The 25393-nt window shown below is 47.3% G+C and overlaps 1 protein-coding gene across 1 annotated transcript in view; it reads left to right on the top strand.

The window, feature by feature from the left end:
• LOC144681152 (dynein axonemal heavy chain 8-like) overlaps positions 1-25393 on the top strand; it is a 1929890-nt gene that overhangs the window by 1787686 nt on the left and 116811 nt on the right. The window contains exon 81 of the mRNA XM_078542879.1: positions 1963-2115. Within this exon, the coding sequence (XP_078399005.1) occupies positions 1963-2115 (153 nt within the window). The remainder of the gene's footprint in view (positions 1-1962; positions 2116-25393) is intronic.

The following is a 25393-nucleotide window of genomic DNA, read 5'->3' as shown; positions in this document are numbered from 1 at the left end:
ATCTAGAAGGGCAAGGGCAACAGACATATGGGAACATCACCACCTGGAAGGTCCCCTCCAAGACACTCACCATCCCGACTTGGAAATATATCACCGTCCTTTCACTGTCACTGGGTCAAAACCTTGGAACTCCCTTCCTAACAGCACGGTGGGTGTACCTACACCACATGGACTGCAGCAGTTCAAGAAGGCAGCTAACCACCACCTTCTCAAGGGCATTTAGGGATGGTCAATAAATGCTGGTCTAGCCAGTGAAGCACACATCCCATGAATGAATAAAAAAAAATCCCAGCCCTGTAGAGGTGCAACGTATTTGGCTTGTACAAGATTCATTTCCACCAGAGCTGATCCCAATACCTCAGAAATCTAAAGCCTCCCCCCACCCCCCAATATATTCATGTAGGTGATGGACATAATCCTTCCGCCAGTATATGCACTCATCCACACCCCCGCCACCATCCCCCCCCCAGCCCCCAACTTGCCAGCCAGTTCCCCGTGGCAGGGGGAAATTTCATCCTATGATTACCTCAGCAGACACATGGATCATTTCTTCTCCCTGCCTAGGCTTAATATCATCGGCACTATTATACGATTCCCCCCAACCCCCAACACCCTGAAAACCAGCCCACTCCTGGTGATGTGGGGGAATGGGGGTGCAAAATTCCACTCTATGATTTTACCTCAACAGACACACTCCTTCCTATGCAAACTCATTTATAACACTGGGCAGAAATTTTCACTCGACGGGCGGACCTGTGGCCGGCCCGCTTGAGCGTGAAATGATGCACATTGACGTCGGCCGAGTGTGCCAACATCAACGCGCAGTTGGGCAATAGTTCGGTTGGCGGGCACATGCCAGAGCCACCAGTGCATCTGCCGTCAGTTAAAAGACCTGTTAAGGCCATGAAGTTATCAATTAATGTAAATTTTTCACTGCTTGTCCAACCTAATGGTTGGCAGGCAGGCGAAAAGACAAAGAGGCCTTTGCATTTTTTGGAAACCTCATCCACGGCGGGATGAGGTTTCCAAAAGCAAATAAAAATAAAATAAAAACTTCAATTTTTATTAATAGCATGTTCCTGCTCGTGTGACAGTCACATGAGGGGACATGTTTTATTACATTTTTATTTTCTTTATTTTTTTATATCTCTTCACCTCCCTGAGGCAGCTCCGTGCCTCAGGTAGATTATGCAGCGCACACTCGCGCGCATGCACAAAGTTCACGCTCGGCCGGCTTGCACTCCCCACCCCCCACCCCCACTGCCACACACAGCGCTTAGCGCTGCCACTCACATTTCCCGCTGGATGGGCCTTAATTGGCCCGTCAACGTGAAATCATGGTGTGGTGCCGATCGCAGGCAGCAGTCGGCTTCCTGACTGCCCCCACTGAGCCCACCCGCCAAGGGCAAAATTCTGCCCACTGTGTTTATTGTTTCCAGATACTCCCACACAGAAGTGACTGCTATCTTCCCTGATAGCCTGCTGTTCCTTATCTCCCTTAGAAATTGTTATTATCCTTTTATGCTCCCTCCTGATTTCCATATACCTTGGAGCTAATCCAATAACTAACATTTCATTCTCAGAGCATCCTGCACCTAAAAGTTGTGTCATGTATCTCTGCATCTGGAAACTTCCTAAATTACCTTTAACCTTCACTACTGTTCTACCTTGTTTATTAATTCTTGCACTTGGGACCTTCCTGGCTTGTATGCCTCAATGCGACTCTGGGTAGTGGATTTATCTACAAAGCAATGAGAGAAGCACCTGAATTTTTTCAAGAACTCCACCTTATAGTAAATGTGTAAGTTTTTTTTAAAATCATGAACAGAGGGCTTTTTTGGAGATTGGGACATCACAGATGGCTCAATCCAACTTATAGTTTATCTTAGATTCTTAACGATTTTGAGACATTCTGGAATTTCCTCAGCCTGGATAAACTAACATTTGTCTCTCATACCTCAGGGTGGATGGGTTTTACTACAGAACTGCCATTTGGGATTGGATTTCATGGACGAGCTGTTAGAAATTTTAATGTCAAGTGAGAATGTACACGAGTCTTTCCGAGTATGGATAACCACTGAACCACATCCGAAGTTCCCGATCACACTTCTACAGGTTAGTGTTTACATGACAAAATGACAGCAGATTAGGAAGCAAATGAAATAGGCATGTTTACAAGGCCCCCTCCAGACCCTGGCATTGCCATGATATGCCTGCATGTTAGGGACTGATCCAAGAATTTGTTTTCTAAATTCTGAGTTCTTCATGAATCCAAGGTGCTTGCATTGTCTGGATTCCACATTTCATCTTTCTGAAGGCATATTGGCCAGAACTTCATTGGTGTGGTCTTTTCAAGGGCCAAGAATGTGATAGAGGTAGAGTCAGAGGAACAGTCTCCTAACTTAGCAAGTCCCTGCCCTGGCCTTCATTTTCTGGAACAAAAACAAAAATACCTGGAAAAACTCAGCAGGTCTGACAGCATCTCCGGAGAGGAACACAGTTAACGTTTCGAGTCCGTTTGACTCTTCAACAGAACTAAGGAAAAATAGAAAAGAGGTGAAATATAAGCTGGTTTAAGGGGGAGGTGGGACAAGTAGAGCTGGATAGAGGGCCAGTGATAGGTGGAGATAACTAAAAGATGTCAGAGACAAAAGGACAAAGAGGTGTTGAAGATGGTGATATTATCTAAGGAATGTGCTAATAGGTGACATTAAGGGTAGAAAGCAGGACGAGCAAGGTACAGATAGCTCTAGTGGGGGTGGGGTAGGGGGAAGGGATCGAAATAGGCTAAAAGGTAGAGATAAAACAATGGATGGAAATACATTTAAATATAATGGAAATAGGTGGGAAAAGAAAAATCTATATAAATTATTGTCATCAAACTTGCTGACAAGGGTGGTGCTGTTGTCTGGTGCACTGACCTCGACCTCGCAGAGGCTGAGCGTCAACTCGCAAACACTTCCTCCTACCTCCCCCTGGACCATGACGCCACCACTGAACATCAAACCATTGTTTCCAGGACTGTTACTGACCTCATCTCCTCTGGAGATCTTCCTTCCACAGCTTCCAACCTCATAGTCTCCCAACCTTGGACGGCCCGCTTCTACCTCCTACCCAAAATCCACAAACGGGACTGTCCCGGCAGGCCGATCATGTCAGCCTGTTCCTGCCCCACGGAACTCATTTCTTGCTATCTTGACTCCATTCACTCTCCCCTTGTCCAGTCCCTTCCCACCTACATCCGTGATTCCTCTGACCCCCAACATCATATCAACAATTCCCAGTTCCCTGGCCCCAACCGCCTCCTCTTCACAATGGACGTCCAATCCCTCTACACCTCCATCCCCCACCGGGATGGTCTGATGGCTCTCCGCTTCTTCCTCGAACAGAGGCCCGAACAACCCCCATCCACCACTACTCTCCTCCGTCTGGCTGAACTTGTTCTCTCACTGAACAAATTCTCCTTAAACTCCTCTCAATGCCTCCAAATAAAAGGTGTGGCTATGGGTACCCGCATGGGTCCCAGTTATGCCTATCTCTTTATGGGGTATGTGGAACATTCCTTGTTCCAGTCCTACTCCGGCCCCCTCCCACAACTCTTTCTCCGGTACATCGATGACTGCTTCGGTGCTGCTTCATGCTCTCGTCTGGACCTGGAAAAATTTATTAATTTTGCTTCCAATTTCCACCCCTCCATCATTTTCACATGGTCCATCTCTGACACTTCCCTTCCCTTCCTTGACCTCTCTGTCTCAATTTCTGGTGATATACTGTCCACCAATTTTCATTACAAGCCTACCGACTCCCACAGCTACCTCAACTACAGCTCCTCACACCCCGCTTCCTGTAAGGACTCCATCCCATTCGCTCAGTTCCTTCGCCTCCATCGCAACTGTTCTGATGATGCCACTTTCAAAAATAATTCCTCTGACATGTCTTCCTTCTTCCTTAACCGAGGTTTTCCACCCACGGTCGTTGACAGGGCCCTCAATCGTGTCCGGCCCATCTCCCGTGCATCCGCCCTCACGCCTTCCTCTCCCTCCCAGAACCATGATAGGATCCCGTTTGTCCTCACTTATCACCCCACCAGCCTCCGCATTCAAAGGATCATCCTCCGCCATTTCCGCCAACTCCAGCATGGTGCCACCATCAAAAACATCTTCCCTTCACCCCCCGTGGCGGCATTCCACAGGGATTGTTCCCTCCGGGACACCCAGGTCCACTCCTCCATCACCCCCTACACCTCAAACCCCTCCCACGGCACCTTCCCATGCAACTGCAGAAGGTTCAATACCTGCCTCTTTACTTCCCCTCTCCTCACCGTCCAAGGGCCCAAACATTCCTTTCAAGTGAAGCAGCATTTCACTTGCACTTCCCTCAATTTAGTCTACTGCATTCGCTGCTCCCAATGCAGTTTCCTCTACATTGGAGAGACCAAACGCAGACTGGGTGACCGCTTTGCGGAACACCTTCGGTCTGTCCGCAAGCATGACCCAGACCTCCCTGTCGCTTGTCAATTCAACACTCCACCCTGCTCTCATGCCCACATGTCCGTCCTTGGCCTGCTGCAATGTTCCAGTGAAGCTCAACGCAAACTGGAGGAACAGAACCTCATCTTCAACTAGGCACTTTACAGCCTTCCAGACTGAATATTGAGTTCAACAATTTTAGATCATGAACTCTCTCCTCCATCCCCAGCCCCTTTCTGATCCCCCTTTTTTCCAATAATTTATATAGATTTTTCTTTTCCCACCTATTTCCATTATTTTTATACGTGTTTCCGTCCATTGTTTTATCTCTACCTTTTAGCCTATTTCGATCCCCTCCCCCCACCCCACCCCCACTAGGGCTATCTGTACCTTGCTCGTCCTGCTTTCTATCCTTAATGTCACCTATTATCACACTCCTTAGATAATATCACCACCTTCAACACCTCTTTGTCCTTTTGTCTATGACATCTTTTGGTTATCTCCACCTATCACTGGCCCTGTATCCAGCTCTACCTGTCCCACCACCCCCTTAAATCAGCTTATATTTCACCTCTTTTCTATTTTTCCTTAGTTCTGTTGAAGAGTCATACGGACTCGAAACGTTAACTGTGCTCCTCTCTGCAGATGCTGTCAGACCTGCTGAGTTTTTCCAGGTATTTTTGTTTCTGTTTTGGATTTCCAGCATCTGCAGTTTTTTGCTTTCATTTTTTAGAAGTTCTGTCCCCTACATGTCAGTGAAGAAAAACCAGGAATCAGCATTAAGACGCAAAGGAATTGGTGTCCATCCTGTCCCTGGGGCTTGTATATCAGAGTTATGGGAAATCAGTGGAACTCACAAGGAACTTCAGGTTCAACAAATTTTAGGTTCTAAATTTTAAGCAATGAGTTTGAAAAACTCCCTGTTTCAGAAATCTGTTATTTATTCCCCTTCATTTATCCTTGATTAAATCTGATTTTTAAATCAGCCTTGAGGATTAATATTTCTCAATTCTTGGGCTGGATTTAGGTACATAGGAACATAGGAGCAGGAATAGGCCATTCAGCCCTTCAAGGCTGCTCCACCACTAGATAAGATCATGGCTGTTCTGATTGTGTCTCAACTCCACTTTGCTTTGACTCCCTTGTCTATCAAAATTCTGTTTAACTTTGCCTTGAATAAATTCAATGACCCAGCCTCCACTGCAATCTGGGGAAACATGCTAACTTTGAGAGAAAAAATTCTTCCTCATCTCCATCCTAAACATTAAACCTCTTATTCTTAAGCTGTGTCCCCGAGTTTAGTTTCTCCCACAAGTGGAAACATCAAATTTGCCTCTGCAATCTTGCCAAGGTAGGATAGAATAATTATGAGAATGAGGCAAAATCTGCCTGTGAAACCTACTGGTACCTCACCACAACAACTTGGATTTTCACCTCGCCTTGTCCATGTGGCATTCCTGCTGGCTGTCCCTTCACTGCAGGCTACATGTAAGTATCAGCAAAGCCTTGGTTCCTGATCAATTCTCACCAGGTTCTGTCACCAAGTTCTGACCAAGAAGAGTCATAGGGACTTGAAATGTTAACTCTTTTTCTCTCTCTGCAGATTCTGCCAGACCTGTTGAGTTTTTCCAGCATTTTATGTTTTTATTTCAGATTGCCAGTATCCACAGTATTTTGCTTTTATCTACAAGGTTGATGTTATTTTTGACCCAAGGACATGATCGTACTGCTTCAATCAGTTTAATGATCTCTCATGACTGATAAAAGTCAGTGAATGTATCTAAAAATCATATCCCACCAGCTGCACCACAGGATCTGTGTGAGTTTTATATTTTTATATGCAGGTTGATGTTCAAATCCTAATGGAACAGGACCACATTCTTGTTTTCCTTTGAAATCTTCAAAAATAGCTTCGTGCTTGTATTATTTCATTATTGAATTGTATGTTTTTGCCTATACTTTTATGTTGTCCCTTACCTGTTTCGTAATCCATGGCAATATTTTTGGCAAATCTCCTGTTCTGTCGCAAATCATTTTTTGAACATGTCTCGCACCTGTTTTTCCATTAGTTAAAAGCACTAAGATAGGATGCATCAGAGGACAGTGGGGGAAATAAGGGAGAAAATTGCAGAGACACTAGCCGTAATCTTCCAATCCTCCTTAGATACAGGGTGATGCCAGAGAACTGGAGAATTGCAAATGTTACACCCTGTTCAAAAAAGCTGTAAGGGTAAACCCAGCAATTAACGGTCTGTCAGTTTAACCACAATGCTGGGAAAGCATTCAGAAACAACAATCTGAGACAAAGTTAACAGTCACTTGGACAAATGTGGACTTAGTAAAGAGTGCCAACATGGATTTGTTAGAGACAAATCTTGTTTAACGAGCTTGAATGAGCTTTTCAATGAGGTAACTGTTATGAGACAGCCTTTTGGTAAAGCTGAGTTTTTTAAAGATCCTAGAGGGAAACTTTAAACAACTGTCCTAATCTGTATCTTATTTTTGTATGTTTGAGATGCAACTCTAATTTCAGGAATCAGACCATCAGTTCTCAAGAGATTTTATATTAAACTAAATGAAATATTTTATTAAGTTACATAAGTTAAATATATATACATGGCTACAAATTACTACTATCATAACTTTTAACAAATTCCCAAACTAATCTCCATTAAGGCAAAAGCAACCCATAGACTTAACCAGACACCAGGCAAAGCATTTTCACCTTACAAATTCAAAATGAGGTTCCTTTCACTTTGGTTCCTGTGGAGACAGTTATAGGCTTACAGCTACTTTGATTTTACATTGCCACTGCTCTGCACACTCAAAACTGCTGAAGTTATACCTAGCATCGCTCATTGAATGTAAATTCTCATTGTATCACCAGCCTCTTTGAACTCCACCTTTTCTAACAATAAAACCCCTTTCATAGTACCAATTTTATTAGTAATATAAACATATTGCTTGGTCTCTGCTAGCCAGGTGCCAGATTTCACTCGCCTTCTTGAATGCTGTATTCAAAAAATTAAAATGCACTCTACCTCTCTTACATCTCAAAACTATACACATCAAAGCACCCAGACTAGCTGGCTTTAATCCAATTAAGACACACCAACCGCTGAAACTTCTATTTTGAAAGAAAAATATTTTCCAACAATATTATGTACATTAATAGCTTCATGACAGTAACAGAGAAAATTGATGAGGGTTATGTGGTTAATATGATATACATGGATTTCCAAAAGACATTTGAAAAGTGGCACATAGCAGTTTTGCCAGCAAAATTGAAGCCAACGGGATAAAAGGGACAACAGCTGCATGGGTATGAAGTTGACTAAGTGACAAGAAACCAAGATTAATGGTGAACGGTTGTTTTTCAAACTGGATGAGGTGGGGTTCCCCAGTGGCCAGTACATGGACTGCTGCTCTTCTTGGTACATGTTAATGACCTAGGCTTGAATCAGCAGGGTACGATTTCAAAATTTGCAGATAAAAAAAGCTTGGAAGTATACTTCCAGAGGACATTTGATAAAATTTAATGCAGAGGAATGTGAAGTGATGCATTTTGGTAGGAAGACTGATGAAAGGCAATATAAAATAAAAGATGCAATTCTAAAAGTATTGCAGAAAGGGAGAGACAAATTGACAAATGTACACAAATTGATAAAGGTGGCGGGGCAGGTTGAGAAAATGGTTAAAAAGGATCCTGATCTTTATAAATAGGGGCAAAAGCAAGACAGTTATGATTAACCTTTCCAAAACTTTGGAGTGGGAACAATTGGAGTATGGTGTCCAATTCTGGGCACCACCTTTCTTAGGAGGGATGTGAGGGTGTTAAAGAGGGTGTAGAATAGTTTCAGGAATGAAGGATTTCAGTCATATGGATTGGAGAAGCTAGGGCAGAGAAGGTTGAGAAGGAATTTGATAGAGGTGTTCAAAATCACAGTATCACAGTATCTTTACAGTGGAGAAGGAGGCCATTTGGCCCATTGAGTCTGCAATGGTTCTCTGAAAGAGCATTCCACCTAGTCCCACTCCCCTCCTTATCCCCATAACCTTGCACATTCTCTCTTTTCAGGTAGCAATCCAATTGCTCTTTGAATACCTCGATCAAACCTGTCTCCACCACCCTTCAGGTAGTTTGTCCCAGACTCTAACCACCCTCTAGGTGAAATAATTTTTCCTTACATCACACTTACTCCTTTTGTCAAGTATTTTGAATCCTCTAGTTCTTGATACTCTCTTGAGTGGAAACAGTTTCTCACTATTTACCATATCCATACCCCTCAGGAACTTGAATACCTCCATCAAGTCTCATCTCAGCCTTCTTTTCTCCAAGGAAAAGAATCTCAACCTTTCCGATCTATCCTCATACCTACAGTTCTTCAACCCGAGAATCATTCTTGTGAATCTCCTCTGTACTCTCTCCAATGCCTTCACATCCTTCCTTCCTCAAGTATGGCGCCCAGAATGGATGCAGTACTCCAAATGAGACCTAACTAGTGTCTTTTACAAGTTCAACATGACCTCCTTACTCTTGTACTCAATGCCACTATTAATGAAGCCTAAGATACTAAATGTTTATTAACTTCCCTCTCAACATGCCCTGCCATCTTCAATGACCTATGTATGTCCCTCTGTTCCTGCAACTCCTTTAGAGGCTCTCCCTTTATCTTATACTGTCTCACCATATCATTCCTGCCAAAATAAATCGCCTCACACTTCTCTGCATTGAACTTCATCTGCCACTTGTCTGCCCAATCCACCAACATGTCTATGTCCTTTTGAAGTTCAAGACTATCACCCTCACAGTTGATAACTTCCAATCTTCGTAATCATCTGCAAATTTTGAAATCATGCCCTGAACACCAAATCTAGGTCATTAATATAAAGAAAAAACAAGGGTCCTAAACACTGACCTCTGAGGAGATCCACTACAAACCTTCCTCCAATCTGAAAGATAACCATGTATCACGACTCTCTGTTTCCTGTCACTCAGGCAATTTCTTATCCAAGTGCCTACTTTCCCTTTTATTCCATGGCCTAGAATTTTGCTCACAAGTCTGTTGTGTGGCATTGTATCAAATGCCTTTTGAAAATCTATATACATCATGTCAACAGTGTTTCATTTATCAACCTTCTCTGTTACCTCCTCAAAAAACTCCAACAAGTTAGTTAAACATACTTTTCCCTTAATGATCCCATGCTGTCTTTCCTTAATTATCTGCACTTGTCTAAATGACTATTGATTTTATCCCGAAATATAATTTATAGAAATTTCCCGACCACTGAGGTCAAACTGTCTGGTCTGTAGATGCCAGCTTTATCCTTGCACCTCTTTTTGAGAAAGAGTGTAACATTGGCAATTCTCCAGTCACTGTATCTAAGGAAGACTGGAAGATTATCGCTAGTGCCCCTTCAATTTCCACTCTCACTTCCCTCAGTACCCTTGGATGCACCTCATCCAGTCCTGGTACCTTATTTATTTTAAGTAAAGATAGCCTTCCCAACACCTCCTTCCTCTCAATTGTAAGTTCTTCTAGTGTACCAGTTACCTCCTCTCTCACCTCGGTCTGGGTAGCATCCTCTTCCTTTGTAAGGGCAGATGCAAAGTATTCGTTCAACATCTCCGCTATTTCTCTCAGTCTCCACATGCACGTCCCCTTTTTGTCCCTAATCGGCCCTATTCTTTCTTTTACCACCCTTTTATTATTTGCACACTGATAAAAGACTTTGGGGTTCCCTTTTATGTTCACTGCCAGCCTCTTTGCATGCTTTCTCTCCTTGCTTTTCTGATTAGTTTCTTCACTTCCCCTCTGGTCCTTCTATATTCAGCCTGATTCCCCATTATATTTTCTACCTGGCATCTGTCTCACGCGCACTTCTTCCTTTTCATTTTTACCTCTATCTGCTTTGTCATCCAGGGCACTCTGGATTTATTTGTCCTACCTTTTCCCTTCAAGGGAATATACCTTGTCATTGCCTGCAATACCTCTTTGAAGGTGGCCCATTGTTCAGCCACTGTCTTTTCTGCTTTCATTTGATTCCAATTCACTGGACACTGATGCATTCTTGTTCCATCGAAGTTGGCTTTCCCCTAATTAATTATCCCTGCTCTGGATTGTTCTCTATCTTTTTCCATGAGGGGAGATGAGGCCAGGTGGCACAATGCAGCTTCCAGGGGAGGAAAGGCGCAGGCACAAGGGGCGCAGGGCCAGCAGGTAGTCCAAGGCGGAAGGGGCCACAGAAGACGTCACTATCCTGCTGCCAGGGTTTACAGGTGGTGATGCAGCTACCTCAATATGTCTGAGGTACAATGCCAAAGGAGGCTCCGCCTCTCAAAGGAGACTGTGACCTCCATCTGTCAGATGATCGAGCCTGAGATCAGCTCTGACTATACGGGTAGACACCCCATGCCAGTGGCTCTGAAGGTCACAGTGGCCCTCAACTTCTATGCCCCTAGCTCTTTCCAGGGGTCAGCAGGGGATCTGTGTGAGGTCTCCCAATCAGCTGTCCACAGGTCCGTCAAGCTGGTGACAGAAGCTCTCATCAGGCAGGTATTGACTTTCATTCATTTCCATACAGACGAGGCCAGCCAGGCTGAGCGAGCCAAAGGCTTTGCAGCAATTACTGGGTTCCCCCGTGTCCAGCGTGCAACAGAATGCACACATGTGGCCATCAAGGTGCCAGCGAGTCTGCCGGGTGCCTTCGTCAACAGGAAGGGATTCCACTCGATGAATGTGCAGATAGTGTGTGACCACAGGATGCAGATTCTGCAAGTCTGTGCATGGTACCCTGGCAGCTCCCAAGATGCGTACATCCTGAGACACTCCCAGGTGCCAAGGCTCTTCAGTACTTCTGCCCGACTGGATGGATGGCTGCTGGGTGACAAAGGCTATCCGTTGAAAAAGTGGCTCATGATGGCTCTTCACCATCAAAGAACAGAGGCAGAATAGTGGCATAACAGGAGTCAAGCTTCCACAAGCACAGTGATAGAGAGGACCATAGGTCTTCTGAAGGCTCGCTTCCGATGCATGGACCGTTCAGGGACAGCATTACAACACGCAGCAGAGCAGATGTCACTGACTGTGGTTGCATGCTGCGTGCTCCACAATCTGGCACTAGCCAGGGGGTCCCACTGGAGGAAGAGGATGCTGATGCAGCTCCACAGGCTCCAGATGATGAATCCAGTAGTGAGTCAGAAGAGGAGCACAGTGAGGAGAACATTGCGGGCATGGAGGCAAACCTCGGTAACCTCCAGGGAGGCAGGGACACAAGGAATGCCTTGATCCAACGCTCCTTCAGCTAGGCTGCCAAATGCCAGGACTGCTGCCTCTATGCCAGATGTCTGAAATGGTCCTTTCCTTTGATCCCAAAGTCCACTCAGTGCCTGTGCAATAATGTTTCGAGCCACCCAAATCCAGCATTATATATTGGCCTACCCTGCACCGCATTAAGTAAAAAAGGTGAAGCATACTGAGCCCATGATGGCAAAAGAAAATTTTCTCATGTTGACAGTCAAAACAAATTAACAGAATCCTTCACTGGTCATCAACCACAGACCAGTTAAAATAAACAAAATATTGCACAACAGAAGATCACCTGTGACCAGTCCCTCTTGTGCTCATGGTGGCTTAAACTTACTTTTGCGAGTGCTATGTCTTGGTGCTCCCCCCTTGCTGGCACCGGCATTGGAGACAGCCTGCTCACTCTTCCGTCTTGTTGGTCTTGATGACCTTGTCGGACGTCCTCTGGCCAGTGCAGCCTGTGGTTGCCCTGCCTGGGAGGGAGCGGCTGGTGCCACGACTGGCATCACCCCAGTCGCCGCAACCTCATCAGATGCCATGGTCACTTGCAGAGGGGCGGAGGAGCTGCTGCCCTCATCCGGAGTGCCCCGAGAGGAGCCCACAGAGATGACAGGTTCATGCACCAACGTGAGGTTGCTCTGGAACCCCCCCTGCTCACCACTGATGGACGGGCACCAGCTGGGATACTGGATGCTTCATCCATCTCCCACACGGACACTGATCAACTGTGTGAGGGTTGCAGGTCATAGCGCAACCCCAGGAACCCCTGATTCTGTTCCTGGAGCCACCTCTCCATGAGAGTCATCACTCTCTCGATGGAGGAGACAGTGCATTCAGCCATGAGGGGCAATGCAATGCTCATGCTCTGCATGGACTCCTCCATAATGGAGACCATGGCACACATACCCTCGGACTGCTGGTGCCCTGGAGACTCTTTGCCTCCGCCTGCACCTCAAGCAAGTGTGGAGTGCCCTCACTGCTGTGCACTAATATTCTAGCCGAAGATCTAATGACCACTGAGGTGCTGGTATCTGCGTGGTGTCTGATTCAGAGAGTGGGTGTGATGCAGGTACATTTGGAGCCTGGCAGCCCTCTGGCATCAGGGGTGGGCCTTCGGGGCCCTGCAGTTAGATGCGTGGTGGCAAATCTATGGGAGAACAATGACATGTCATTAGTTTAAGTCATACACTGTCACTGTGCATGCCAGGCACCCTGGTGAGACAATGGAGACCTGCATCATGGTGCCATCGTCTTTCAATGATTAATGGGGACTCCAGGTCTGAGGCTCCCATCAATGATGAGACTACACAAGAATGTTTGCACCATCCGAAACTCTCACCTCTGTGCACTGCACTCTTACCTTCATCTGACACCCCAGCCTCTCCATGGCAGGCTGACCGAGGTGCGTGGTGCCTCTCCTGCTCCAAGACATCCTGCTCAAACCTGGTTAGGATTAAAAGGTTAGCGGGGCCTCCACTGGTCCGCAACCTTTCAATGTTGTTATGGGCCGTCTTCCCCTGAAATGATAGAGGAGCATGGATTTGTCCACTCTCTACCTGCAGCGCCATTGCAGACTGGCCAACCCCACCTGAGGAACACCTTGCAGGGCACATCTGAGTCGTGGCTCTCGAGCTGCAAAGCGTCAGTCCAAACAGCCAGGGCTCAATCCCCCTTGACCACCTCCAGTGTCATTGACAATTGGCACTCAAACTCTCACAACCCTGAGCTCCATGGGGGGATGGCCAGCTCTTAACACTTCTCCACACTGATCCATGCCAACACGGTACTCACCCTTCCCTTTGTGGCACTGCACCCATGTGCGTTGCACAACATCGTGGCGCTGACCAGCCCTGCCACCTCCTCCCAAGCTCTTTTTGGAAGGTGCAGTGGCCTCCTCCTTCCATCCCTGGAGACAAGGGGGTCCCTCCTGGCAGCAACCTCCTCCAGAAGGACCACAAAGCACTCATCAGAAAACCCTAGAACCGAGTGCCTACTCGACTTGTCCTCCCACCTGGCATCAGCAGCTGCATTGGAATTCATGCTTTTTCATCTCTTGCTGACAACACCGAAGGTGTCTTCCTCGCCGGCAGCCTTCCAGGACCTGACTGTGCCGGTTTTAATTCGGCTGCCAGGTCACCATTGGACCTGGCAGCTGAAAAGCCCCCCACCCCTGCCGGTCCCTTCCTGACCATTGGGGAGCCGCTGTTCACATGCAATGGGCTTTAATTGGCCCGCCAGCATGAAATCGTGGTTGGGGGCTGATTGCAGGCAGCGGGCCATTTCCTGCCTGCCCCTGGGCCCACTGACTGTGCCCACCAGTCAAACTCAAAATTCTGGCCCATGTCTACCCATTCTATCTCCCTAGTAAATACTGAAATAATGATTTCATCAGTTGGATTCCCTGCTGGAGGTTTCAATGAGGGGGGGATTCATAAAATGCAACACTTGGCTTTCCCACCACCTTCCTGCCCAGCCCCAACCTGACTTCGATTTTGAGGTGGGTGGAAGGCGTCAGGCAGCCTGCCCATCCTTGGACTTATTGAGGTCCTTAAGTGGCCAATAAAACTGTGAACATACAACCCTCCAATGTGTTACTGTTAGGTTGCAGAAAGCAGCCAATAATAATGCTACAATGATGGTACTTATGGATATGTCGACAAACAGCTAATAAACAGCTAGCACAGATTTTTTTTCAACTCACAGACACAGGCAGGCAGATTTTTAAAGAGAAAACTGTTTAAGTAACTTGACAGCTTGATGGTTCTACAGACTTTATCTGCTCTTCAAGAGTATTTACGTCCATTGTAAAATCCTTAAATCACACACTGTGGGATAAGGTCCTTGCTCAAGTGAAAATAGACTCTGTTTGAACTCAGAATTGAGTCCAAATGGCCCTGCTGAGTTTGGATTTCTCTCATGTGTGAGTCACGTCTTGCACTCTTCCCCCCATTGGTGCAAATTGCATCTGTCAGAAATGGGGTTGGGACTTCCTGATCCAGAACCTGCTTGCCATTTTTAAAAGGCACTGGAGTCTCCACAACTCTGGAAAAAATCTAGGCCTTGGTGTCTTCAAACCAAACGCGAGCTCCCACCCACATTCTGCGTGGTTAGCAATAGAGATTAGCCACCTTTATCTCTCTGCTATCTTTTTCTTAGATTCTTACAAACTGACCTGTCAGTGAGGTTCAGGAATATCTTCAGAAAAATTCTGTATCCTGATACTGCAATGGCTTGCTTTGGATTCTTCCCCTCTCAAAGCAAATCTCCTTGCAATGTGAATCTCATTGGCCTGGTGTCCAGATAGAAATGCTAATTATCTATCCTCTGGACCCCCCAACTCCATTTGAATTAAAGAGAGGAACATAGGAAATAGGAGCAAGAGTTGACCATTCAGTCCCTCAAGCCTGCCCTGGCATTCAATTAGGACATGGCTTATCTTCTACCTTAACACCACGTTCCTGCATTATCTTCATATTCCTTGATGTCTTTACTATTGAGAACTCTATTGAACTCTGTCTTGAACACACTCAATGACTGACCCTCCACAGCCCTCTGGGGTAGAGAATTTCAAAGATATGCCACCCTCTGAGTGAAGAAATTCCTCCTCATCTTAGTCCTAAATGGCCTGCTCCTTATTCTGAGACTGTGTCCCCAGGTTCAAACCCACCCCCCAACCCCCCCCATAGCCAAGGGAAACGTCCTGCCTGCATCTACCTTGTCAAGCCATCTAAGAATTTTGTATGTTTCAATGAGATCACCTCTCATCCTTCTAAACTTTAGAGGATATGGGACCTTATCAAAAGCCTTCTGAGAATTTTAGAGGGATACAGAAAAAATTACAAGCTTCTAAGTGAAGAAATTTCTCCTCACCTTAGTTCTAGATCATCAACCCCTTATCCTGAGGCTGTGTCCTGTTATTCCCAAGCCAGGGGAAACAACCTCTCAGTGTTTATTTTGTTGAACCACTTCAGAATCTTTTCTATTTCAAGGAAATCACCTCTCATTCTTCCAAACTTCAGAATATAGGTCCAATTTACTCAGCTTGTCATCACAAGGCATCCCTCTCATCCCAGAAACCAACCTAGCGAGTGTTTGCCAGTATATCTTTCCTTAGATATAGACTGGAGTAGAAGCAAGTCATCTTCAATCCTGAGGGACTGCCTGAGAAGAAGGAGAAGAAGAAGGAGAGGCATAGAGGCCAAAACTGAGTCCAATACTACAGTTTGTTGCCTATTGAATACATCCAGAAGTGCACTGCCTCCTTTTGTTTCTTAACTCTAAAGAAATATATAGGGAAGAATTTTTCCCCCATCTTGGGGGGGGTGGGGGGGCAGTTCAGGAGCGGGCGCGCCTCTGATCGGCGCCGCCATTTTACGTGAGCGGGCCAATTAAGGCCCACCCATCGTGACATCTGCCAGGAAACGCTGTGCGCTCCGTATGTGGGCGGTGGGGGATTCCCTAAGCTGAGAGTGCGCTCTTTCGTGCGTGCGCACAAAAGAGCACACTCATCTCCCTGAGGCTAAGTGCTGCCTCAGGGAGATCAGCGCCAAATTCAAAAATGTGAAATATAGAAAAATAAAATTTCCCTGACATGACCCTTCATGTGACAGCGTCACATGAGTTGGGACATGTCCATCACTTTTAATTAAACTTTTATTAAATTGTTAAAAACCTACATGAAACCTCATCCTGCCCATGGATGAGGTTTCAGGCTTTTCTGAAGCCCGCCAGGGCTCCCAGCCTGCCCACCAACCTTAAGGTTGGATGGGCAGGTCCTTTAACTGCTTCAATTAGTTTTTAAATGGCCGTAATTGGCCGTTGACAGGTCGGCAGGTGCACAGCTGATTCGGCTGCGCCTCCGCCTACCTGAAAATTGAAATGACGCGGGGTGACATCGGGAGTTCCGCCCGATGTCATCCCGCGCCATTTTACACATCAGCAAGCAGGCGGGCGGGGCCCGCTCCCCCAATTTCTTGCCCATAATGTCCTTGACCCTTCTAGGATATCATCACTCTCCAGCACTTTAGGTATGTGAAAAGGAAACTATTAGCAAGAACAATTGTGAGTCCTTTTCAGGCAGAGACAGGAGAATTTATAATAGAGAATAGGGAAATGGCAGAGAAACTAAACAATTACTATGGGCAGAATTTTACGCTGACCGGGTGGGTGCGAGCCCAACCTGATCGGAAATGAAATTGTGCGAGATGATATTTTGCTCGGCGGGTGCGCAGAAGTTGGAAGCTCACCCGCCACAGTTAAGAGGGCAATTAAGCCCATTAACGGCGCAATTGTCTGTCATTTTATGTAGTCCATCCAATCTTACCGTTGGCAGATGAGCGAATCGGCCAGGCGGCTTTTACATTTTTCAGCAAGCCTCATCCAAGGGCAAGACAAGTGGCAGAACTTTCCGGCTGACGTGTGTAAAATGTCGCACGCCGACGTCGCGTGAGTGTGCCGACGTCAGCGCACAGCATCTCGATATTTCAGTGGGCGGGCGTGCTCAGTTCGCCCGCCATTAATTGAAGGGCTCATTAAGGCCCTTAACTTGCCAATTGTCCAGGATTTTGAGGGGCCCGTGCGAACTTCGGGTCGGAGCACAGGCCCAACGGGCAGGCGGGTAAGAGATTATTTAAGAAAACTCATGCAATGTCGGGATATGTGGACTCAGAGGGGTTGTTCATATTTTATACAAAGTTTTAATTGCTGAAAATGTTTAAAAGTTGCCTGTGTGATTGTTAGCAGTTCTCATCGATTTCCAAGAGCTTCTTGCGTACTTTGAAACCAGTCTGCAGACAGCAATCTTTCTCGGGCCTGCAGCTTTCCGGAGGCCTCCATTTAGCATGGGGGTATGGGTTCTGGCCTCTCCACTGGAGGCAGCTCCCCTGAGGAGGAAAGGAGGGATAGAATAAGGAGGAGGCCAGGACTGGACAATCAGCCTCCATGGGAGCCACCCTTGGGATGCCAGGCGCAGGCACAAGGGGCGCAGGGCCAAGAGGTTGTCCAAGGTGCAAGGGGCCACAGAAGACGCCACTATCCTGCTGCCAGGGTATATAGGCAGCGAAGCAGCTACCTCAGGTAGCTGAGGTGCAATGCCGAAGGAGGCTCCGACTCTCAAGGGAGACAGTCAACTATATCTGTCAGATGATTGGCCCTGACATCTCCCCTAACTGTGTGGATGGACACCCCATGCCAGCGACTCTGAAGCTCACTGTTGCCCTGCACTTCTATGCCCCTGGCTCCTTCCAGGGCTCGGTGGGTGATCTTTGCGGTGTCTCCCAATCAGCTGTCCACACTTGTGTCAAGCAGGTTCAGATGGGTATCCACCTTCATCCACTTCCACTGTGACCAGGCAAGTCAGGCACAGCAAGCCAGAGGCTTCGCGGCCATTGCTGGCTTCCCCCATGTCCAGGGTGCTATAGACTGCACACTTGTGGCCAGCAGATGAGCCCGGTGCCTTCGTCAACAGGAAGGGCTTCCACTCCATGAACGTGCAGATAGTGTGTGATCACAGGATGCTGATTCTACAAGTCTGTGCAAGATACCCAGGCAGCTCCCACGACGCCTACATCCTCAGACCCTCCCAGGTGCTGGGGCTCTTCAATGCTCCGGCTCGGCTGGGTGGTTGGCTGCTGGGTGACAAGGGCTATCCCCTGTGAAGGTGGCTCATGACGCCACTATGCCGTCCAAGAACAGAAGCTGAGCAGTGGTACAATAGGAGCTATGGCACCACAAGTGCTGTGGTGGAGAGAGCCATCGGTCTTCTCAAGATGCATTTCCGTTGCGTGGACCGCTCAGGGAGCACGCTCCAGTAGCCCCCAGATCGCGTCTCTCTGATAGTGGTAGTCTACTGTGCCCTGCACAATCTTGCGCTGGAAAGGGGGGATGCAGTTGATGATGAAGACCTTGACGCCCTGGAAGAGGCTGCACATGATGAATCCAGCAGTGCCTCACAGGATGAGGAATGATGAGGGGCAGAACGACGACCCATGTTTACACCAAGGAGGCAGGGACACCTGTGACAATTTAATCCAAAGAACCTTCAGCTAACTCCACACACATGGATCAGCAGGAACAGCATTGCCTGGCGCTTCCACACGTGGCACTTAGGTGCCACATCTTCCACCTGTTCAGCTGCAACTAAGGGCTTAGTACAGAAACATCAATGTCCACTCAAACACTCATGATAAATATGTGAAAAAGAAAAATGCACCACAGACAAAAGACCCTCAGCCATGGTAACAAAGGTGGACTTTATTCTGTCCAAAAGGAAAGCAAACAACACTCCATTGCAATAAGAAAATTTTGGGTCCCTATTCTAAGAGCAACACAAAATCAACATACCCATGGAGTGCCTAAGGTGCTTTATGCTTACATTTTCAGGTGCTACGTCTAGGTGCCGCCCCATCGCTCGGAGTGGCTTGAGAGACAGCCTGCTGATCCTGCAGTCCTATTGGCCTCGATGACCTTGGTGGGCGTCCTCTGGCCTGTGGAGCCTGTGATGGCCCCGTCTGGGAGAGAGTGGCCAGTTCCAGAACTGGCACATCCTCAGTTGTCGCAGCCTCAACGGAAGAAACGTTGACTGGCAGAGGGGCGGAGGAGCTGCTGCCCTCATCTGGAGCGCCGTGAGAGGAGCTCGGAGCGAAGACAGGCAGCTGCTGCCCCTACATGAGGTCCAAATCTACCTCCCTGCTCACTGCAGATGCATGGCCGCCGAGTGCCGACGATTTGTGCCCACAACATCTTTCACATTGGGAATAACTACCCGTGGCCAGTAGCACTGAGGGCTTGCAGGTCAGTGCATATACCAATCATAAAATGTTCCATTAAATTGAAGCCCCTCTCTATGAGAGTCGCCAATCTCTCATTGGAGGAAGCCTGAAGCTCTGCCCTGAGGGTCAAACCTTCACATGCACTCTGTCTAGAGCCCTCCGCCGCAGAGAGCAACTGAACCATTCCGTCATGCAACCCTGCCAGATGCAAACGCACTTCCTGCCGCCTTTCCTGCAGCTGCTGCATTGGGGACAACTCCAGAGGAACGTCATCAGTGCCGGACTCAGCATGTGCCTCGTCCCCTGCAGCCCTCCGGCTGCTGGAGCCATCGGCACTCTCTGGCCCTACCATCTCCTTCAGCGATTTTGATGTGCCCTCTCCACTGTGACCCGGGGCACTAGCTGACGGTAAAGTCCTCACCGAGGTGTGTGTGTCTGTGCTGGTGGCTGGCTGACTGAAATGATGTGCCGCAAGTTGCACATGTTGGGCCTCAGGTGTGGAGGGGGGGGCCGCGGGGTTGAGGTGCGGGTCGCTCTGGTGGTGATGCTGAAATTAACAACAAGGACAGTGCATCAGTTAGCGTACATTCAGTTCAAACGTTCATCCCTTTCCCCCCCAGCCTCATAAGTCGCTCACACTTCAAGACCCTAAGGAGACGAAAGTTGGTGAGGTGGGAAAGAGTCATGACGAGCCCCAAACATTAAACACACATGCAGACAGGCTGGTCAGATGGCCTCAGGAATGCCACATAGCATGTTATGTACCATAGGAGAGGGGAGAGTGCAGAGGTACCTGACCTGGATGCATTCTGGCCTGGATAGTTGCGGGGCTGAGGAAACATCGCAAACAGTTGCAACATTTACCGTGGGTCACAGGAGATTGAGAGGTCACATTATTGGCCTTCATTCCATTAGGCTGGGTGGGCAGAAGGCAACATTTCCCCTTGGTGCAGGGATGAGTAACGTGGTGGCATTTATCTAAGTTGAGTGCCATGAGGTTCATAGCTGAGGTGCTGAGGACCTTTTGGACAAAGTAATGTGGGGTGCACTGGCTGAAAAGGTGCTGGAGATCCTGAAGCCAGTCAGATGAAATAAGTCTTTGGCTGTGCAGCAGCGATCCAATGGCATGTTAGACCTTGGTGATAGTGGTCAAAAATGGGGTAAGGTGACTTTGGAAGGTGGTGGAGACGCGATCCCTCAAGGGGACAAGGGTCCTTTCTATATGACCCACACGTCAGAGTGTCTCAGTCTGTGAATAAGCATTGTTTCAGCATTAACGATTGCAGCAACCATCAGTGGTTTGGATGGTGGGCAGACAGAGTGGATGGGACCGTGGACCTCAAATAGCTGGCTGCTGGACCACAGCCTCACCGCCCCGGCTGCCCTGGCCTCCTGCCTCCTGCCCAGCTCCATGGACTGTTCTTCAAAGGTTGTGAGGCACTGCAGGAGGGCGCGCCCACCTCCAGTCCTCTGGTGCTCCCTGACATTGTAGTGATCTTTTGCCTGCAAAACAGAGAAGAGGATTTATTGGGGTTGATCGCTCATGTAGTCTGCACGCGCACGCCGCACCCCAACCACAGTGGCCCATCTGAGGCCTCCAGTGGCTCCTGTCCACACCACTGGTGATCAGTCCCCAGAAGATAGTACGGCTGGTCCCAACCCCCTCCCACAACGGACACCTTGGACACATTCGGCGTCCATCACTTTGAATAGTACACGGGTCTCAGCGCCCATGGCAAGGAGGCACAGCTAGGTGCCGCGCCGATGCCAGTAGATGCCACTTAGCCAAAACATCTTGAGGCACCCCTTGCACCATCTCATTACCATCAATATGACATGTGTTGGAGTTCTGAGTATGTGCCATGCAGCCTCCCCCGCAGGTTGCCCCCAGACTACTCAAATGCCACAGAAACCAACATATGCTGCGGGTAGAACCCTTCTTCTCCTCAACCACTAAGGCTGATGTAAGCATGGTCAATACCCATTTGCCCACCCAGTATGTGACAGATGCCCAATGCAGTAACGACAGCAAGACATGGTGGGGGAGGTCAAAGGCTAAGGCTGCCTTCTGGGTCAAATGGCCAAGACAGACACGGTACTCACCCTTCCAGAGCACAGCAAATCATTGAATCGTTTCCTGCACTGGGTGCCAGAGCGCCACAAATCATCATGGGTGCTTACAACGTCACCCACGTCTTCCCATGCCTGGCTGGTGACATGGGGGGCCTTCCTCCTCCCATCCTCTGGATACAGCAGGAGCCAACAGATAGACACCTCTTGGAGGAAGACAGCAAGGCATGCATCAGAAAATCGGAGGGCACAGTGGCCCCCCACTGGCCTCCCCTGCAGCCCGCCCCCCTCTTCCTGCTCATGCTGCTGTGCAATCGGTCCTCCCTCCCTCTCTCCACAAGTGTCCATGGTGCACTGGCTCAAGCAAGCTGCCTGGCCACTCTTTATACAGACTGCTGGCTCCCCATTGGAGCCAGCAGTCTGAGGCCCCGCGACTATTTTCCCATTCTCCACGGGAGTCACTAACCTGCTGGGCGGGCCTTAATTGGCCTGCCTATGGAAAATGGCGGCATGGCCTGTTTCTTCAGCGGCAATTGGCCACCCGCCCGCCACCGAGTCGGTCGGGCCCACCCGACCAGCAAACGAAAAATTCTGGCCAAGGTTTCCATTATTAAATAAAATAAGAAGATAAATCTGTGGACGCTATTTTTATAACCTATATGTTCAAGTGCCTGATTGTGACGCTCAGACATTTCTTTCTTGATTTTAAAAACTTTATTTCCTGGGTTTCAGGTTATCAGCTCCCTAAGGCAGCTCTCTGCCTTCAGGTAGCTTTCTCTCAGCGCTCGCCTGTAGAAACGTCATCACCCACCCTCCTCGTGCCCCCACTTTGGTAGCGCTGAGCTTTTCAGCACATGCTTCACACTGGCTGGCCGTTAATTGGCTGTCAGCCAGCGTAAAAGCACATTCGGAGGCCGATCGCAGTCGGCAATACGTTTTCCGACCGCCCCCGGGCCCTCTGATTGCGCCTGCCCACCAAGCTGAAAATTCAGGCCTATGTGATTGTCTTCAAGAAGGAAGATACAGAATATCTCCCAGAGATAGTAGGGAACCATGGGGCTGCAGTGGCATAGTGGTATTGTCACTGGACTAGTATTCTAAAGACCAGGGTAATGCTCTGGTTTGAATCCCACCACAGCAGATGGTAAAATTTGAATTCAATAAAAATCTGGAATTAAAAGTATAACGCTTACCACAAAACCATTGGCGATTGTTGTAAAAACCTATATGGTTCACTAATGTTCTTTAAGGAAGGAAATTCGCCATCCTTACCTGGTCTGGCCTACCTGTGACTCCAGACCAACATTGCTATGGTTGACTCTTAAAATATCTTCTAACATTTTATTGCAATAAATGCTGGCCACATCCCATGAACGAATAAAAAAAATTAGGAGCTGAAGTAAATTAGTATTAATGAGGTATTACTTGAAAATTAATTGGATTGAATGTTGATAAATTCCCCGGACATGATGAGCTACATCCTAGAATGTTGAAGGAGGTGGCTATGCATTGGTGATTATTTTTCAAAATTCTATAGGTTCTGGAAAGGTTCCCGCAGACTGGAAAATAGCAAAAGTACATACAAACATACAAATTAGGAACAGGAGTAGACCACCCGGCTGCCTTTTGAGCCTGCTCTGCCATTCAATAAGATCAGGGCTGATCTGATTGTAACCTCCCGCCTACCCCCAAGCCAACTCAGGATCTTAAATTTTTCAATCAAGTCGCCTCTTATTCTTCTATACTCCAACAGATATAGGCCTAGCCTGTCCATTCTTTCCTCAAAAGTAACCCCACTGTTTAAGAAAAGAGGGAGCGAGAAAATGGAGAACTGCAGACCTGTTAGTTTGATGTCAGTAATATGGAAAATGTTAGAATCCATTATAAAGGATATGATAACTAGACAGTTAGAAAATAATGACATAATTGGGCAGAGTAAACATGGATTTATGAAAGGGAAATTATGTTTGACAAACCTGTTGGAGGATGTTACTTGAAACATAGATAAAGGAAAATCAGTGGATGTGGTGTATTTGGATTTTCAGGAGGTTTTTTTTTTAAGGTCCCACACAGGGGGCAGAATTTTCTGCCTGTCAGGCGGGCAGGTCCAACCCAATCTCCAAAGGGCAGGGAGCTGATCCCCACCAGCGAGTCAGGCCACACCGCCATTTTAAGTGGGCAGGCCAATTAAGGCCTGCCCAGTGTGACGTCCGGCGGGAAGCATTATGCGCTTCCTGTGCGGGCAGGGGGATTCCCTAAAAGTGAGAGTCCGCTCTTTCGCGCATGCGCACGAAAGAGCGCACATCTCCCTGAGGCTAAGTGCAGCCTCAGGGAGATCGCTTCCACTTTGAACAATATTAAAAATAGAAGAAAAAAGTTCCCTAACATGTCCCCCATGTCACATGAGATGGGACATGTTCATAGTTTACAGATTAACTTTATTAAAACATTTAACACCCTGCATTAAACCTCATCCCACCTGTGGATGAGGTTTAATGTTTTCTCTACTTGCCGCTGGGACTCCTGGTTGGACGGCAGGTCCTTTAATTGTTTAAATGATCCTGTCAATGGCCTCAGTTGGCCATTGACAGGTTGGCGGGCCCGCAGCTGATTTTGCTGCGGGCCTGCCTTCCTGAAAATTTAAATGGGGCGGGCCCTGCCCCCTGCTCACCGATTGCAAAATTCTGCCCAGGATGTTAGTAAACAAAATTGGATCACATGGGATTTAGGGTAATATATTGGTTTGGAATGAGAATTGGTTAACAGACTGAAAACAAAGAGCAACAATAAGTAGGTCATTCTCAGGATGGCAGGCTGTTACTATTGGGGTACCGCAAGGATCAGGCACTGGGGTCAGAAGAATTCAAAATCTATATAAATGATTTGGATGTAGTGATAAAATGTAATATTTCCAGATTTACTGATGACACAAAATTAGGTAGAAATGTGTGTTCTGTGGAAGGTGCAAGGAGGCTTCAAGTGGATTTGAATAGGCTCAGTGAATGGACAGGAACATGGCAGATGGAATATAATGTAAATAAGTGTGAAGTTATCCACTTTGGTAGGAAAAGCAGAAAGGCAGAGTATTTTGTAAATGCTGAGAGTATGGGAAGTGTTGATGACCAAAGGGGTCCTTGCTCATGAGTCACTAAAAAATTCCTAGCTCGAGATTTTTCCACAAGCAGAAACATCCTGTCCATGTCCACCCTGTCAAGATCCCTCAGGATCTTTTATGTTTCAAACAAGTCGCCTCTTACTCAGCAAAGTTGCCTTTTGTTTACAGGTGTGAATATCTCACACCTTTATTGTCAACCTGGATCCCTCTTTAATAACCAAGCCACCCAAGCTTGTTGTTGGGCAGAATTCAGAACAGGTCAGGTGACCCCCTTCATTCCTCCAGTTTACCCCAAATTAAAGAGGCAGTCCCGAAACATAACAATCTTACAAACTTCATACTTGTATCAACAATTAGCAAAAATGTTTCAATCAAGCTTGTATTTGATATATATAAAATTTTATAAATGTTTTAGTTTCCCCTCCTCCCATGAAGGCATGCCATGTTCCCATGAGCATCACCTGTCCTCAAGCATGCATCCTTCATGTAAATGTAATAGTGAATATATAGCATTTGATCCAAGCTCAATCCTGTTCTCGTCCAATGCCTTGACACATTTTCTAGCAGAGATCATTGGGGATCTATTGAAAACCGGAACTCGCTTTATTTTTTCCCTTTCTAAAGTCATAGAGTTAGACAACACAGAAACAGGCCCTTCAGCCC

This window comes from Cetorhinus maximus, chromosome 5 (assembly GCF_964194155.1).
Source record: "Cetorhinus maximus chromosome 5, sCetMax3.hap1.1, whole genome shotgun sequence".
Classification (NCBI taxonomy): domain Eukaryota; kingdom Metazoa; phylum Chordata; class Chondrichthyes; order Lamniformes; family Cetorhinidae; genus Cetorhinus; species Cetorhinus maximus.
Note: the sequence above shows the minus strand (reverse complement) of the source record. Positions and strands in the feature narration are given on the sequence as shown.